The sequence below is a fragment of the Passer montanus genome, unplaced genomic scaffold (genome assembly GCF_014805655.1).
Source record: "Passer montanus isolate IOZ18808 unplaced genomic scaffold, ASM1480565v1 scaffold5, whole genome shotgun sequence".
NCBI classification, from domain to species: domain Eukaryota; kingdom Metazoa; phylum Chordata; class Aves; order Passeriformes; family Passeridae; genus Passer; species Passer montanus.
The window spans coordinates 8,809,160-8,828,097 of NW_024369929.1; the positions used below are offsets into that span (position 1 = coordinate 8,809,160).

The window sequence follows — 18,938 nt, forward strand, 5'->3', positions numbered from 1 at the left end:
CTTTTACTGGCATGTAAGCCCAGGCTGCACTAGGCATATTTTAGCAATAATGATCAAAGCAAAGGCTTTCCCTGAAGATTAATGACTGGCTAAGAGGATAGTTTGAGGTCTGTTTACCCCAGCTGGTCCTTAATTCCCAGGAAAAGCATCTGCAAGGCTTATTGTTGCTATAAACTTAAGATGGAGGGAGGGGTTATGCTGTTTCAAATGATATGTACAATGACTTTTTAGAGACTTAATGTCTTGCATATTAGCCAGAATGTTTAACCCATCTCTTAAAGAACTATTCATCTTGAAAGTAAATAACTTCAAACTTCCGTAGCGGCACACTTCATGTAAGCACTGCAAACTCCTCTACAAGCAATTCATTACCCCCTCGCCCGCCTCCATGGCAAGTGAGGCAAGAGGTACACAAGGATCATTTCCCTCTCCATTGAGATACAGCTACGTCTGGGTGGAGAACGAGAGCTTTTAAACAGCAGACACAGCTCCTACGTAATATTTAGGACAGAAAGCAAAGAACATTGCCTTTAAACCAAGGAGGATTTAGCTACAGAGAAAGCATTAGCTTCTGCTTGACCAAACAGAAGCTAATGTGCAACACTCTTGGAAAATATGCATGTGGTTTTTCAGACAGATTGTGAATCTCTTATCCACACTGCTGAACAGCTACTCAAAGGAATAATTTCCCTGATTTAATGGAGGAACAGTTCCAGTTTGAGTAAGTAGTTTCCAACCTGCATCTTATTTATCACAGTGGTCACGAACATCATGGCTCACCAGAAGATCCCAAATGCCTGCACTTAAGTTCAAAGTGTTATTGCTTTTCAGTTACAGTGAAGCTGCATCTTAAAACACAAAACCCATAAAAACCAAAGATAATATGCTCAGCTTAAATTCAAAGCAAATTCTGTATTATTAATAGTAACTGGCCCAAGAAAGGTCTATGGATTTTAGATTATTGTAATGTGGCAACTGACAGACAGGTTAGATTCGAATCTTGAAGGTGTTTCATTTCACTGTATATACGTTTGCAATCATGTTTAGACTTGAAGCAGGCTATATACTATACTTTCCTGTATACTTTCCCACAGACTCTAAACAACAACAAAACAAGTTGTTTTTAGCATCATTATGAAAAAAAACAAACCTGGATGTTCCAAGTTAACCATGTGATTCAAACAGTCTCTTTGAAAAAAGGATGAATAAACCAAACAGGATTAATTTCTTAAGACTCAAATGATCGAAAGCCTATTCACAGCCAGCAATAGTACTCATGGTCTTGAATGGGATTTGCACAAGAAAAATCTGTGTTCCAAAAAAGTTACCTTTCCTTGCACAAATAAAGCGGCTTTGCTAAGAAGAGCAAGATTCAGAGATGTGTGCAATATTTTTGCAAATGAAAAACTCTTCTCAGCTGTCATTCTTCTGAAGTTTTCATATCTGTACGAAGATGGGTATAAGAATTAAGACACCCTCACTTTAGTTTTGTAGATTCTTCATTACCAGTTTGTAAGGTAGTGAGTGGACTAAGTAAACAAAAACAACTCAGTGAAAAATGAAGCAAAACCACATTTCTCATAATCTGAAACTAACCTCTTAAAAAACGCATGAAACTTCCTCAAGTGGTGTACTTAATTTGGAGATATGATTTTGAAAAGATCCAAAGACTGGGGAAACCTATTTCCAACATATTTGAATTTCTGTGTGTGTGCCTAGATCCCATGGACTTTCTGTACCTATTAGGAACAATCCTTCGTCTATGACAACTTTTAGTTTGTTTGCACTTATCTCCTAAATGAAGGCATCCATAAATGGAAAAGCAGCTGATCTCATTTTTGCAGGTAGGTATGATGCAAAACAGCAGAGAAGCCTGGCTGTTGGAAACCCATACCTTTTTACCAGGAAAACTTTTTGGACATTAAACAGGACAAGTGACTGATCATGACAAGACACGAGTCTTGTGTCTGATGCACAGTAGTGCCATTCATACAAACAATTGTGGAGACAAGGAAGCAGAAGACTCTGCTGGTACAGGATTTCTCAAACCTTTTACTTTCATGCAGACAGCAGGATACCAAAACTGAGGCTTTTGTTTCTCAAAAATGCCAATCCTTATGTTTTTATCAATATACGATGTTTATGAGAGGCACTGGGTAGGCTGACATTTATTAGCACATCATTGTCTGATCTTACAAATCATCGCTTTGTTAATTTCTTGGTTTATGCATATATAATGAATCCATGTAGCTGCCTTTTATATTTTCATTTAGCCTCGTATAGCTGAGCCATTTTCTTGGGCTTCAAACTCCCTCCAGATATCCTGACTAGTCTAAACTTACATTACTTTGAGAGAGAATACCTACAAGATTGTGATCCTACTTTTTTTGTTATTGGATTTTCTTTTTTTCCTACTGGTACATTGTCCTAACAAAATCTTATTAGCTCCACATTCCACTATTCCAGACTTCTTCAGACAGTTACAGCTGATGAGCACAGATGGTACTACATGACAACACAAGAAGGCAAAGATAAGATTATACCAAGATCCCAACACTATAACTGAAACAAAATGACCTGCTAATCCAAACAAGATTCAGACTGCAGAGATATTCAGAAAGATAATCCACTGAGTAACACATATTTGATACCTAAGACTTCACCATCCTTCAGCTTCTATTGCATCAGCTGTATCACCTGGATCTGAGCAAAGTTAATACAAAGCAATGCCAAGACAGACTCCAATGTACAAAGGTATCAGAAAAGCAGCTATTTCCTCCTTTGAAGCAGGTTAGTGTGCAATCCCAATACAATTCCAGCTGTGGGACTTCTTAGGGAACACAATGTCAGCAACGTTTCAAAACACAATCCTACTCCAAACCGCAGAAAACCCCGCAAATTTCTTAACACATTTGATAAAGCACATCTAAAACCAGCAGTTTCACGGATATTCCTGAGTGTATAAACTGATCTGTAGCATTTTCCTCATACATCCAGGTGCATTATGATGAAAACAACTTCCCAGCTGTCAGTGTGAGGAACTGTCTCTGGCAAAGACCCAAACAATTTAAAATACCTCATTAACAGTATAACACTACTTGCCCTTTAAAATAACTGCAAGCTCAACAAATCAGATGACAAAAAACCCAAACTACAACAAAAAAGAGCAAACAGGAAAAAACCATAAATATGGCTTTGAACAACATATTGTTTTATATGTTACAAATAGTATTTTAAAAACCTAATTAATTTTTTCCTCAACAGAAATTTAGCACTCTTTTTGCTCCATAGCACAAATACCCTTAATTCCTTTGGTCATTCATACCTGAATCCACCAAAATGCATTTCTCAATCTGGAACTTATTTATTATGAATTTCTGAATCAACTGGCTAAATTACAGCTTTTTCAAATGTAGATTTTATATTATGCTCTTAGATATTTTTCAAGAAAGTGCTGTTTTAGAAACAGGAACTCTTTAGAGAGCAATTTAATTCAAAATATGCTACTTTTACCGATGAAAATGGAATTATCATCCAACCAAATAATACATGTATGTCCAAAACAACAGAACTTCACCTGTAAGACTTTATATACATCACACTGTATCAGAAAACATTTTTTACACACTAGATATGATTAGTTGATACTTGATTATTAAAAGCTTCTATGACTAAGACATCTGTATTCTACCATCATGAAAGCACAGTCCTATTCATCATTATGCTTTAAGAAAGTGAAACAAGAAAAACAATTGTATGCAATAAACTTGTTTCAGTTAGTTAACATTTATTACAATGGGATACTTTGACAAAAAATCCACAGTACTCATTTTGATCCAACCACAGTAATTACAGAATATTTAACTGTGTCAGGATAGAAAAATTAAAGAACAAAATAAATTTCATTATTCCAATTTCAAAAAACTGCATGTAAATTTACACTAAAACATAGCTTCTTATCAATGTGTTCATGCCAAACCGTAAACAAAATATTCTTATATTTGAGCTCTATTAATTTATCAGTTATTTACCAAATCTGTCTTTACTGAAGACAGTTAATTCCTTATTTTTTCATCTACTATTCCTGTTATATTTATTTGCAAATGAAGGACCAGAAAGTACATTTATTTAAATGTTATTTACAAGCACTTTCAATGTGTTTCCAATGTAATATATCATCAGCGCAGCCTTTGATTTAATTGTTGCCGTCACTCATTTTTGTGCACTAACACATGTAGGAGTTCCAAACGCCAAAATATTCTTGCCTTTTTTTTGTGCTACATACCAGATTTTGTAACCTGTGTCAAGCTACCTCCGATGCTTACAACTTGTGAACAGAGGCCAACAATGAGCCTCCCCAGACACTAAATCATAATCTTCATGTTTTTCGTATTTCACATTCTAGCCACAGTTTCAACATCCATACCCCGTGACATTAGGGAAGGATAAATCAAGGAGGATGACAGCTCCCTTGTAGAGACTGGTACGGCCCTGGGATCTGCCACACCCAACACCCACAGCTTCTGCCAGATGTCTCCAAGAGTTTTGCTGCATTAACCCCTTCAGGAGTAACGGAGGGCTTTGTGCTGAACCTTTTTTTAAGTAATTGCTCTGGTTTTTTTTATTTTTTTTTTGCAGGGTGGTGGGGGGTGGAAGGACAGAAAAAATACAACACACTTTTCTTCCAGAAACTTTGACTAACTAAAGCACAGACAGAGGACTATCAGTGACAATCAGTAAATCCACCCTTGTATTTCCTTAAAGACAGGAATTTGAAGTTGAGGGTTAGCATCAGACAATATTCCTTTTTTCATACCATGCTCTGGTCCCATACCTAAAATGACAGTAAAAAGTTCTTAACAGTTTTACGTTCATGTCTGCAGACCCAGGACACTGCTTTACCCTCTTGCAATCAGAACACCCATTAACTGCCCCTCAGCCAAACAGACTATTCAGCCCTTAAATCAACAGGATTTCTAATCCAAAAGCCGTACAGCAAACTCCACAACTCTTTCTCTGGGTCTGATCTGGCCCCAGGGACAAAAATTTGCATGCAACTTCTAACTTTGTGAATAGTCCCTGGGTTAAAGTTGCACATGTGTTTAAGTACTTTGTTCAGTCTGGGTCTAAATCAGCTACTTTAAAATAAAAACAGCAGCCATGCAAAGAATAACATTGTTAAAGATATTTTCCTTTGCAAAAATTGTACCAAAGGAAAAAAAAATGCAACAAAATAAACATACTGATTCCTAGAGGCATATATTGACCTACCAGGAGTTAAACAGCAGCTAAAAAGCCATCAACAAATATAAATGCATGCCACTTCATACAAGAAGGCAAAATCAATTTTATTTCAAAACAATAACAATAGTAGATGTGAAATGTATCAAAGATTCCTCGTACACTATTGCAGGTAAAAGCATCTGTGGCTGCAACAGCAAGCAAATGGTCACAGCTCTTAGAGTAAGACTGGCCCCTATTCTTCACTAGGTTTATTTTGTGGATTTAAAAGCAGATATCTAGGCAATTTCATTTGTTTCTCCTGTGCAAAATACGTTCAAATTTCTAGTTTGTGTGTGGCTTTTCATAAAAAAGGTAAAGCAGCAAAAAATAAGGTAAGGCTTGCACTATCAACAAATGTACTTATGAATATTGCACTTCCTAAAACTACTTCCAATTTGCTTTCCAGTAGGTTAGGATTCAAGCTGACCATCAGTATTTCTTTAAAAAGTTTAAAGAATATACTTTATGTTTCCATCTGTGGAAGAAGTCACACTGAAAGCAATACAGTTATTGCAGCTCTTGTTGAAAACAAACATACAATAATCAAAGTTGGACTTGGGCAGAAAGACACTAACATGCTTGCAACTATTTTTCATTCAGGGAACAAGCCACTAATAATCTTAAAAACACTTGAAATAACTATCCACAGTTCACAAAAAAGAAATTTAGATGCAGTTTTTATAATTTAAATCAATTGCTCATAAACATCAGCACTAAAAGGCTGAGGGTTTGTTCTCACATACAAACATTTCAAGACAGAGAATATTTCTTCTTGAGAAGGATTTTTTTCCCTCCAGTTTGTTCTTCATACACGTGCTCACTAAGTTAAAGGGTTAAGTAACCATTATATTCTAAAGAGCAAACTGTTTGCCTTAGGGCCATCTCCTCCTCACTCCTGATGAATTGCCTGACACTTCATGTATCATACATTACTTTTCACTAGGAAGCAGCATTTGTTTCCAGTCATGGTGTAACTGACTTGGGAAGTATGAAGCAATGTGGGACAGACCAAAAAAATTGAATTACATCATCATCTACTAAACAGTCTATACCAAAACAGTGATACATATATTTGTAAATATGCTTGTACTTAAAAAATGGGCAGAGAAGTATATATTAAAAAATTCTACGCATACCAAGATGAATAAAAGACCAACTGTGAGAATCAATATTCTGAGTGACAAGACACTTTTCTGGACTAGAATGAAAGAAATGCAAATGTAATTGAGTGCTTTGCACTAAAAGTGTTTGTTAGATGTAAGCTGAAGACATACATCCAAGCCCCTGGCCCAGTTCCCTCTGTGATCTTAGAAAACTTTGTAAGACACCAGGGGTTTCATGTGCAGGTCCTGCCAGGGCTCCACACTCTGAATCATCAGTGCACCTTCCTCCCTCTCTTCCCTGTGTGGGAAAATGAATGCCTCCTTACCACAGTGGTACAGCAAGGGTTAAGTCATAAACATTTATAAAGGAGTAGAGCCTGCAGAAGCTCTGGACTGCCGGGTATGCTACAACTGAACATAAATTTTAATCAAAATACTTCTACTAGCTGAAGGAAGTGGCCAGTGTAACAACAGGTACCAGAACAGAGAGGAGAATGAATGCCTTTACACAACATATTCAAAACATTCAGATGGTGTAAAAAAAAAGAAAAATAAAATTCCTTCTGCAAGTTCCCACCTCCCTCGGGAACAGAGGACAAGAAACATACTTAGGTGACAGATTTGAAGGGAGATAGGAAGGACAAGAACAGATGGGGGCCAATGCAAAAGGGTAAAGAGCTCAGGAATAGAGATTTCTCAAACAAGTTGTCAGCAAACAGCTACAAAATCCATTTACAAAACAGAAGTCTGCTCTCTCCCCAGTTATCCTCTTAGTAGTCTGTTTTTTGTTACCAATAAGCCCAGTGAAATGAAGATCCAATGTGTGATGCTTCCTCAACAGACCCTACCCTTTGAATCCTATCATATTGCCAAGGAGCATGATTCTGTGAGTTTTACTGATTTTTTTTTTTTTTTGCTTGCATGAAAAGTTACATCAAAATACACATTGAAAAAAACCCCACAAAGGCTGCAAAATTGAAACTTCCCCTTAAGAAATGCCAAGGGACTTGCATGTGTGTGTGCACCACAGTTCAGTTTTGTATCTTACAGTAAGATTATCTGATTATCTCATTACAGACAGCAAAAGACAAACCAAAGATTCCCCAGTAAGTCAGTGTTACCCTTTTATGTGAGATGAGCAAACCATGTGCCTGGAAAAGCACACAATGAGAAAAAATTAAATGGATTCCATAATACACAAGGTAACAGACTCAAGATTGCCCAGGCAAACTCCATTTCTAGCTACTTGATTTTGTAGCCTGTTGCTTTTGCAAAAGCAAAATCAATATGATAGGACTCAAAGCAAAACTTTCTGCATTAACAAGATTGTCACACATTTGGAATGGTCTGTGACATTCACAAAATGCTCAAAACTTACATCCAGTGTTCTATCCCACCTAAGAATTCCCTTCATTGAAGGCTTTCAAAGCTATCTTTTTTTGTGTTCTATCAGTGTTCTATCCCACCTAAGAATTCCCTTCATTGAAGGCTTTCAAAGCTATCTTTGGCATTCTAACTTTGAAGAGCAGAGATTTTGTGATTTATCTGTCATAGGTTCTTGTCCAGCTGTAAATTTGCACATATGGGTGTCAGACTGCTCTGTTATCTAAAATAATTAAATCCTGCACATGTTTGTATTTTTTGTTTGCTAGCCCAACTGGAGTTAATATCATCATTCTTTATCCAATTACAATGGTTTAAGGATAAAAAAGAATGATAAAAACTAGAATGAGGACAGTCATTATACACACCAACAGCTGATTAAGTATCTTTTATCCACTCCTTTTTTCATGTGAGACTATAAAGGAGCCAAAGGAGTGCGGTTTTTCCCCCCCCTTTTTTTAGTAGAAGCATCCAACATCCCTGAAAGATTAAAAAAAACACTCACTACTTCAAAACTGTCCTTCAAAGCAAACCTACAGCAACTGAAGAACTGTCCAATGGAAACACATATCTCTCAACTGGGCCACAAGATGAATTGCAGTGAACATTCTGAGAGCAAACGTATTAGGATGTAAAGGAAAAAGGTATAACACATTTTGTGCATCTCTTAGAGCTGCCATTTTGTAGACATCTTTACATATGAGAAAAATTCATATATTACTGTAAGTAATAAGCATTATGAGAATGCTTGCTCTGAAGAACTGTACCGTGTCCCAGCCTCTTGGTAGTTGAAAAACCAAAGGTACTGCCAAAACCCAAGCTGGTATGTTTGACTGGAAGAGGAAATCAACCTTAAAACTTAACTGATATGACACAAAAACACAGTTTGTGTAACTCGCTCAAAATTCAAGAATCAAAGCTAAATCTGAGAATTTACCCTAAATAGCAGAATAAGTAAAATGAAACCAGAGGCTCTTCCAGGAGGCTTCAGAGGGTATTGTGATACTGCTGTCAGTTTCTCAGTGGTCTTGTCAGCATACATGTATATTTCAATAAGTTATACATGTATATTTCAATAAGTTATGACCACAGAAATACTTCCCTGACTGCTATCAAAAGCTTTACAAGGTTGCAATTAACCATCACCTAAATGCTCAACGCCCAAGCTTGCTAATAGAAAAGGCAAAAAATCGTGCCCTCTGGCAGTTACAAAAAAAAAAAAAAAATTAAAAAAAAAAAAAGGCAAAAATACATACACTCAAAACCAAGTTTAAAAGTTAAGGCCAAAAGCCGCCCTGTCCCTCCCGGGCTCGGCAGGGGCCGTTCCCCACGAGGGTCGCGCCGGGCCCGGGCCGCTCCCGGGCGTCGGGCGCTGCCACGTGCGGCCGGCGGGCAGCGGGGAGGCCGCGGGGCGCGGCCCGGCCGCGCGGCCCCCTCAGGAGCCCGGCAGCGGGCGCCGTTCCATCCGCTAGCCCGGCTCTGCGGCTCCAGCGGGGCTGCCCCTCATCCCAACACCACATAACCCCGCGGTCCCGAAGCCGCACGCCGGGAAGGTACTCACAGGTTCCATGTCTGACGGCACCACAAGGCACCCGGCGCTGGGGCCAGCTCTGAGGCGACCCGAACCGACGGCGGTGCCCGCTGTGCTGCGGGGGGGGCGGCTCTGCCCCCTGGCTATTAACGCTCGCCGCCCCGGGCCGGGGGCAGTCGCAGGTGGGGCTGTCGCAGGTGCGGCTGTCACCTGCCGGCTGTGACCCCGCTCTGCCCCGCCGCACCTGGGCGCGCTTTGCAGCCGCCGCGTCCGCCCCGTCCCGTCCCTCGGTGCCGGCTGAGGGGCAGCGGCCGGGCCCGCGGAGCCCCAGCAGGCTTGGGGGCCACGCCGCCCATGGAGGCAGCGCCCCGGCCTTGGAGGAGGCCGCTGCTGCGACACCGCCGGGAGAACAGTCCTTGGCTGCTCCGAGAAGCCAAGAGGTGGCCTTTGCTGGCAGCCAGCAGAGCAAGAGTTCCATCGAAAGGCTGAATTGGACTTCTAAGACGTGATCCCACGCTGGGGAAAGTGATCCCACAGCAATGTGCAGAGCTACAGCAGTGTAAAACTTGGGCAAGTGACAAGAAAATTAACCTTACTTCTCTTTTTCTAGAAGCTTCCACAGCTAAGAATTATCAGTGACAGAAACAGAAAATTGAATAGTTGTCTGAATTTGACTGATCTTCCCAAGATGGTGAACTCATTTAAAAACAGTGACTTAAAGGTGGGGATCCTATGAATTACTCTGTATGAGAAAGAGACTATGGTGTGTTCATTGTGTGACATACACAAACTGTGTTTGTACATATTGTCTACGCAAAACACAGGGGGAAAATACCTTAGCACCTTTTTTCCCAAAATAACTAGTATCTTTTTACCCAGGCTAGAAGGTTGTTACAGGGTTCTGGAAGATCAGTTTGAATAGGTGTGGTTCCAGCTTTACAGTTCTATTATTATCATCACTGTATTTGATTTCATATAGCAACAAGCAAATATAATTTGATGCTTATATGATGTATAGAACTTGAACCCTTTAATCACTCTATGCCCTTTGCAATCTCATTGAGTCTTAGTGGAAACAGTAACTAATGTCAAACAACTGTCCACAGTTAAACAAATAAGAAACTGCTTATAGAACTAACTTATTAATGAGACAAAAATATTAAAATAATTAAATAAATAAAGCCTATTACAGCAGACAATCTGAGAACATAATGTGTTGTTTTTGATATGTATAATTTCTATACTGAAATTCTTTAATGCCAAGTGTTATAACTATTCTGAAAGGAAGCAGCTTGTGGGAAAAACATCATATTGATTTAATGCTATGCATGAACTTACTGCTGCTACTCTTTATTTGGTCTTGCAATAAAAATGTGGGAAGTACAAACAAAAAAAAGTTGCTTAAATGAATATTTTGTAAATGTGTAGCATATAATTACCAGAATATTGAAGTTCACTAAGCTGCTTCAAGTAAATGGATCTTTTCACACTGAGAAGGTTTAAAATGCATGTGAATAATAGAGATCTTACAGACAACTCATTTTACACACAGCTCTCCTGTTTTATGTCATGATCATCATGATTTTGAAACAGAATCAAAGAATCTTCAATTCTATAAACAGGAATTTAAAGACACATTACTTTCCTCTTTGAAATGTGTTGATGCTCTAAAAGCATAGTGCTGAAAGGCTGCCAAGCTAATAGGCCAATGAACACTAGGAAGAGATTAATTTTATACCTGGAATGAATGTATACAGTTTCCATGCTATTTAGTGAAAGGGCTGGAATGTGAACTAGAGTTTCCTTCATGGTGCAGTGTAATGTTAAACCCTGGAGTTATGAGCTAGCCTCTACAACAGAGAGTCTCAATTCAGCACTGGGACCACCTACAGATGTTAGTCCACAAGAAAGTAAATCAAAATGGGATGTTTGAGATGCTTACTTGTATTTTTTTCCCCCAGTGTTTTGTTGAATACTGGTGCTGGTACGCCAAAATCAATGAGAATATTTGGGAATGCAAATATGTTATGAGCATTTCTGTTTATTTTGAAACATTCGTGTAGTAAAATGGAGAGGTGTGTGCTAGCAACCACAATCCCCTCACTAGAGAGCTCTGCCTGAGGTGTTGCCACAGTTGTAATCTCCACTGTGTTCTGTGTAATCTCAATCTGTGTTCTTTCTACTTTTCAAGGGGTCCTGATCAATAAAAAGAGACAGTGAAGGCAAGGCAATGGATCTACTTCCACAAGCTTCATTAGCCGGCAGTGATTGGGAGAGGACACTCAAGAGTTCCAGACCAATTTTGAAAACTGTTTCTTTAAAGGTTTCCAGAAAAGTTGTATTAAATTGGCTTTTGTTTCCCTGTAGCTCAGTGTTGACTGTTCAGAATGGATTTCTGGAAAAGAAAAAAAAAAAGAAAAAGAAACCAACCCACCAAAACTCAGGCCTTTTTATTATTCGTCACATTAAGGTATTTGGTTCAGTATATTGGATTGTACTACCAGAATCTGTATATTGGGTCATCCTACTGGGATAATTCTGATTTGTCACTCATTGTGAAGAGGATGACATCTCCGTACCTTTTCTGGGGCAGCTGCAAAAGAAGCCAAAATCATCTGGTATGCCGAGTTCTTTCTAGATTGCTGAGCAGGAAAAACAATGATGAAGGAGGAATCTTTTCCTAAGCAAAACTGTGAGTAAATGATATTCCTGAAAAATTGTCACTTCCTAACTAATGTTCTTAGTCAGAAGTAGCTGGCATGGGATACCACAAATATTTAGAATGTGAAAGAATCGTCAGAAAGTGCATTATAAAAGCATTATACAAGTTGTTCTTTTATGCTGCGTGTCATAAGAGGTTTCTATTCCAGACAGAAACACACTGAAGTAGGTGACCACACCTTGAATTCATGTGAAAAGAGGCATTGAGTCATCCATTTTGTCCAAGAAAATATCCACAGGCAACAGTTACAGCTGTTGATATAACATGGTCATACACCTAGAGACATGCACAAGTAAACAAATTGACTACTAAATCAGTAAATTGATAAACCAAAGAAAGCCCATTTAAAAGTATTTGAGAGGAAGCTGGGCCTAGTGGAGTGCTTAATATAACACTCAATATCAAATAAATAACCAAACTTCATGGTTCATTTTATATTTGGCTGAGGAAGAAATGTCAGGAACTATACTCAAAGTTTCATCAATAATCACTTGGAACTTTTCTCACTCATGTAGAGATTCAAATTACACAATACTAAATACAATCCTGGATAAAATATTCTTTATTTTTCGGGGTCTTTGAACTTTAAGTGTGACTAAATATGACTTTGAACTACAAACACATAGATATATAACATCTAGGCCAGAGGTTTAATTCGTTTGTACTGTTTGACATCAAGAGCATTGCCTTTTATTCTCACTCTTGTGTTTAATTCATTCATACTCTGCCACTGCAGACCCCAAAAGCCAAGGAGACCTTCTGGACCCTAGAACAGATAATTTTCTGACTCCCTTCACCCTCAGGTTATTTCCTGTTCTCCAGCTGTGATGATTTCACTCAGATTGCCTGCTACATATGGGAGAAGCAACATTTGTCCATAATTTGTTTAGAACTGTTTTAGAAAAAAGAAGAGTTGTATTTATCAGAAGAATAAAAGGTAGAGGGTTAGTTCTGTTGGGAATCAGTTAGCCTTGTTATGTAATAATTCCTGCATTGTAACTTTATTATAAACTTCAGCTATAATATTTGATAAGCAAAGTGTAAATTATTTGTGTTCTAGAATCTTTGGAAAATGTATTTAAGAGCAATCACAGTTCTAACCACTAGGGAAAAAAGTCATGTGATGTGTGCCAGCTGCACGTGTTTGTTCAGTCTCCCTGCATGAATCTTTGGTTGAGGTTGGATTTTTATCATGCATCAGTATATAAATTCAATAGAATGAACAGCATGTCTTTCGTTTTCTTCAGTAAAAAAATTGCCTAATGCCACAGTGACCTCATACAGCTATGTTTTATGTTTTTGGCATTTTGGCTGAGCACAGTGAGTAGATAAGAAGCATACATGTCCAGCTGTAAAGAAATAAGCAATCTAATCATACTGCTGAAAATGACATGGTTCTGTTTCACTTCTGGTTCATGTTGTTTCCTCTTGTACCTCTGTTAAGGAGTGAACATGTCAGGCTATGATATCGTTCATTAGGAAGGCCGTGCCAGCTACAGTCTCTATCTTGAGTCAGCTGAGAGATTCTTCTTGTGGGGTCATTAATGTGAGTGGCAATGGTGAAACTGGAATTGCAGGAGCACAAATTTTTGGTTTGTCATTCAGTGGCTGGCAGATGGAATACTGCATCATACAGTGGACCATATAAATTGCAGAAAAAAGGTGGCATAACAAGAAAGTATGAATGAATGGTACTTCTTTTGTATGAATATATGCTTTTCAATGATATTAATTTGATTTGGGTAATGTCAATGGTGTATCAATCCAGAGGAAGCAGAAAGCATTTTGCATTTAAGCTGCTGGCTGTACTGATTAGTGTTAGGGGGAGCAAGTCCACGCCCTTTTCCTTTCTAGTGACTATCTCTGTAACAAATGTAGCAAAAGGAGTACTCTGGAATATTGCTTTCTTCAGGTTATATAAAACAATTGAGATTCCTGGGGGGTTCCTCTCTCCCTAGGCAGAGAGCTCCTTTGAAGGTGGCCAGGAGTCATCGTAACTCCAGTGTTTAAAAAGACAGAAGAAAGTTTGGGTCATCATGACATGATAACTCAGGCAACACTTTCTGAGGCAAATCAGGACTTTTCTGACTATTACAGCTCCACAAGCAGTGTATGTCAAGCCCTCACAAATTTTATGCTCTTCGCTATCTTGCTTTCTTTCACTTTTAGCTTTCTTTAATAAAGATCTTACTATGTGGCATTAGACCAGTTAGGCTAATTTCATCTGTAGGAATGACATTTGAAAGAATTTTAACAGATTAAGGGAAGGAGTATCTTGTAAAAGCATCCTTCAGCCTGATTAGTTGTATACACATGGTTTAGGAAAAAAAAAGTCATGCTTCACTAGCCTTCTGGAACTCTTTGAAGATAACACTGCCAAGATAGGGTGTAGCATGGACATTATATTTTTAGATTTTCAGGAGTCATTTGACAATGTTTTACCCAAGAGATTAATGCTTAAAGAGAGGGGAGTTAAGGGGCAAGAGAAAAGTTTGCTCATTAAATTGAAAAGTAGCTCAAAGCAAGAGCAATGAGGAGTTAGAAGTGTAATTTTTACAGATGGGGAGAAGTAGAATTTGTAAGGTTGCAGCACTTCTGTGTATCAAGTTAACTTATTTACATAAATGGCTTGGATGGATGTATTCCTTTGGAACTTAAACAGGCTCATTATTATTTATTGCACTAAGAAACTCTGAGTTTGTAATCCCAGTATGCTGAATGCTCTATTTTTTGAGTCTGTCCCAGCCCCCTTCTAGACACTGTGGAACAAAAGCAGAAGGCAAGTGTTGTTTTCCTGATTACAGAGGGGAGGTTCTAAGGCCTGGACAGACTTGATCCAAGCCACAGAGGAAAATCAGTAGATCTGATGAGTGAATGTGTTTTCTTAGTCATGATATGAGATTTCTGACTGGGAGATGATACTTCACAGGAAACAACAGTAAATTCCAATAATTGTTGAAGTGCTGAAAAGCAGATATTATCAGGTCAACAAATGTGAAATGCATCTCCAAATAAATATACAATCTAGTTTGAAAAGAAATTTCAAGTTTATTGTAAAACGTATCTTTTAGCATAACTTATGTATCTGTAAGAAATAAAATTTTATATAGAAATTACTTCAAAGAACTTAGAAGAGTTCTCTCTCCATGATTTATTTAAAAAAAAGTTTAAAAATGGTGCAACATTCCTAATAAAAATTTGCTTAGTTAAAGTATAATTTTCTAAATAAAAACCATATCTTAATTGTTTCTATATGTTACAGAAAAAGAACGAAGCAGAAAGGAGCACTGCTTTTGGCCCATGGCATGTATGTAATGGTGCAGCGGTGACAAATGGAGTGTGAGCACCACGGTGTCTACAACCTGGGTTTGAAATAATAAGCTTAGCAAGATGTGAACATGACCACACACATCAAAAGGATGTTCCAAGATGCTGCCCACCTCTTTCTGTGCATCTGCTTTCCAGGATGCTAAGCTCAAAATTGTAAGTGAGAGACGAAATTTTCAAAGGAACTACCTATACTGTAAAAAAAAAAAAAATTCTCTTTTTAGATTAGGAATGTGTCTTGCATTTTTCTATGTCTTTCTCCTAGTTTAAATATCTTCTTTCAAAAAGCCAAGACCCTACCCTTCTGCTTTGTTTTTGAGTTCTTAAGAATCCTGCCTGACTACACTTCCAATACAAGATCTGAATTTATTCTTGCAAAGGAGGCTTCATAAGGCTCCAGCGTAGATAATACTGTGAAATGGAGCAGATTGAACTTTTAAGAACTTCATCTTAAAAATATCTCATCTCTCTTCCCATTCTGCTTATCTCCCTTGAACTTTACTGAGAGTTTTCAGAACTACTCAGGGCTCCTCTCTGCCTGATTATAGGCCCAGGCTTTGTACATATAGACACTTAACTGGAATGTAGTTGTAGGAACAAATTCCTGTGAGGCAAGTTAGGGTGGTAGTTTTTAGTATTCGATACTGTGTACTTAATAATTAGCATATGTGCTTGTACATCTTGGTAAACATAAGGTAAGTTTAGGTATTTTGATGGTCAGTGAAAATGGGCTAATCAACCTTGTACCCACCACAGGAGAACAATGTGTGCATGAATAGCTGCCATGGATTACATAATGCACTGTAATTTTTACCTTCTCTTACTTCACAGTTTATGCCTGGAAATAACTTGCTCTGGTTGCTGTATCTGACTTGTTGAATGACTGAGTGATTGTAGGAACTAATCCATGCATTACCTATAAAATCTCTTCTTTAGCTGGAGTTGTGCATGCTAAGGATTTTTATCTAAACGACAAAGGCTCTAATCTCAGTTCCTCATCGATGTCATGAATGTAATTGTAAATGTTTGCATATTCTTTATGCAGGATGGCTGTGGTAGGGTCTTTTATACTAAAGCTCCGATACAGACTTTACCCATGCCTAGGTTGGAAGTGCCACACCTTTTAGATGGCATAAAGAGGTATCTAAGTTAGAAAAGCTGCTCAGTGTGCTGTTATTGCTTGTGTTATGTCCTAAAGGAACATGAGTCAATCAATAATTAAGCCACAAAGTACTGCCTGTTGACATGGCAACATGTTCACAGATGTGACGTGAACTTAATGTCCTTCTTTCATGTCTCCTGTGAAAGTAAGAGTCTCCTAAACTCAGCAACAAAGAATTGGAACAGACATTGCCAGGGGAAAAGGAGAAAATACAAAAATTAGATGATTTCTTTTATAAAATTGATGCCTTGGAACCCTTTCTCTCTCAAATCTACTGTAATAAATGATCTCTCTCTTTTTTTTTAGTACAAGGACCTTTCCATGATCAAAAAATCCCCAATTGCTTATTGCCAAACCCTTTTAGAAGCATGAAATGAACTTCCTTATGGATTGCTTTCATGATTGCTTCTTTCCCATGTATTTCACCCCACCCACATTTTTTAATGGAGCTGCAGTGAACACACTCTTTTAGGTTACTGCTGTTTAGGCAAGACTCTGTCTAGCTCCAAGAATAACATTAGCTGCTGCACCACAGATTAAGGGTTGGCATGAAGGTCCAAATGTGAGTTTGTCATCGTTAGTTGGTGCCTGTTGTTCTGAAGACGAAAGAAGCACGAGCTTGTGTGACATCAGCTTCCGTACGTTGGGATCGTTTTTCCTGGCTGTTTCTGCAGTTTCCCTGCACGTGCTCCCACTCTCACACTCTCTCTGCTTGCCAGTTACCCTATTCTCCTCTTGGCTTGCATGTCTTTCTTCCAAGCTTTCTGCAGCAGATGTTAATGGGTCTCGCCAACATGTTTTGTTTGCCACATGTGTTGCTACCTGTGTCACAATGGGAGAGGGTAATTTTTCTTTTTTTCCAGGGCATATTTTACTTCTGCCTGAGTTGGTCTCTTGATCTTTCACACATTAAAAGTTTACTACACGTTCTTTCCTTTGGGAGCTTGGTGTCCTCCATGCAAAGGACATGTCCAGTCCAGCAGAAATACGCTTTTATAAGATTGCTTCAACACTGTTTGTGCAACCACTTTGCAGAACTTTGTTATTCATGATTTTATCTTGCCACTTGATATGCATAATAGCTTGAAGGTGCTGTTGATTAAATTTTTCCAATGCTTTGATGTACCAGTGCTAGCATTTCCATGTTTCTCAGCTCTAGAGTGAGGTAAAATTTAGAACACTACAGTAAAGCCAGGGTTTCATCTTATGCCTAATAATGTACTAATTCCAGATTTATTGGATGTAATTCTCCATCTCAATATACAAAGACTAATTGATGTATAAAAACCAAATGTTTTGAAACTCACGTAAGGGAAAGTGATTAGAAGCAGAGTTTAACATTGTCGTGTGTGTTCCTTGCCATTTAAGAAATCAGGTAACAGTTCTGATAGCTTAAATTTTATAAAAGTACAAATCTCAGCGGCAGACTACTCAGCTGGGCAGTCTGAATGTTTGGTGGACCCTACACACTTCAGCAAATATTAATTCTAACCTTCCAGACATAAAATATGTGGAAAAGTAATACCTAAGTATGGTGATAAAAAGAGACAGACAAGATTGCTGAGACAGCAGGGTGACCTCATACTTTATGAAATACATCTCTTCATTTCTCCTTGGCTGCTTTCTTTTTAATGCTTGTCTTCAGCATCCTATGTGAGTTGAGATCTCTGAATGGATGAAATTTTATTTTTAAGTAAGAAACTTCTTTCTGCTTATATCACTTTTCAGATCAATTTTGATTAAAATGTGTACTCTAGCAATATTTTTTGATAGGATGAAGATCTGCAACAGCATCTTTGTGTTTAGATTTGGGCAAAGTCTACAGCTGAATGACATGTTTGCTGTGCCCTTAATAAATAAATTGCTCACTGGCTGTGCTGCTTGCAAACAGACAGCCTTTGGGCAATGCCCATTTTTCCTTTGTAATATTTGAAAGGCAGGTTCAGTTGAGCTGGAGAAAAGGGCCCAAATCTCCATTTTAAAATACTGACATGCTATTTTCATTTACTAAAAAATAATACTGTAAGGCTCTTGACTTGGAATTCTTCTGTGAATTTTTAACACACAAATCAGTTCATAAACCTTATGATACATATAATTTACAAACAAAAGCTAGACATTTAATGGGATTTCTGCAGGCACATTATAATTATACATGAACAATAGTCAACGGGGAAGGGAGTGATGGTAGCACCATTAGGAAAAGAGAAGCATGACTGCTACCTCTGCAAGACTTAACTTGATGGGAACTCAGCTATTCCCATGGCAATTCAAAACACTGAAATTATGCTGATTTAGTACTTGGTGTGCATTTATGACACATTTTTGTTGGGTTTTGGTTTGTTTTTTTTATCTTACCTTAGAAGTGTCACATTGATATACGTGGGATTCATCACAGACAATGAAATTGAACCCATTCAAAAGAAA

At 38.2% G+C, this 18,938-nt stretch overlaps 1 protein-coding gene across 1 annotated transcript in view; it reads right to left on the reverse strand.

Annotated features, from left to right (window-relative positions):
* BNC1 (basonuclin 1) overlaps positions 1-9,465 on the reverse strand; it is a 74,013-nt gene extending 64,548 nt beyond the window's left edge. Inside the window, exon 1 of the mRNA XM_039722816.1 lies at positions 9,331-9,465. Within this exon, the coding sequence (XP_039578750.1) occupies positions 9,331-9,339 (9 nt within the window). The 5' untranslated portion in view covers positions 9,340-9,465. The remainder of the gene's footprint in view (positions 1-9,330) is intronic.
* Positions 9,466-18,938: the final 9,473 nt, after the last annotated feature.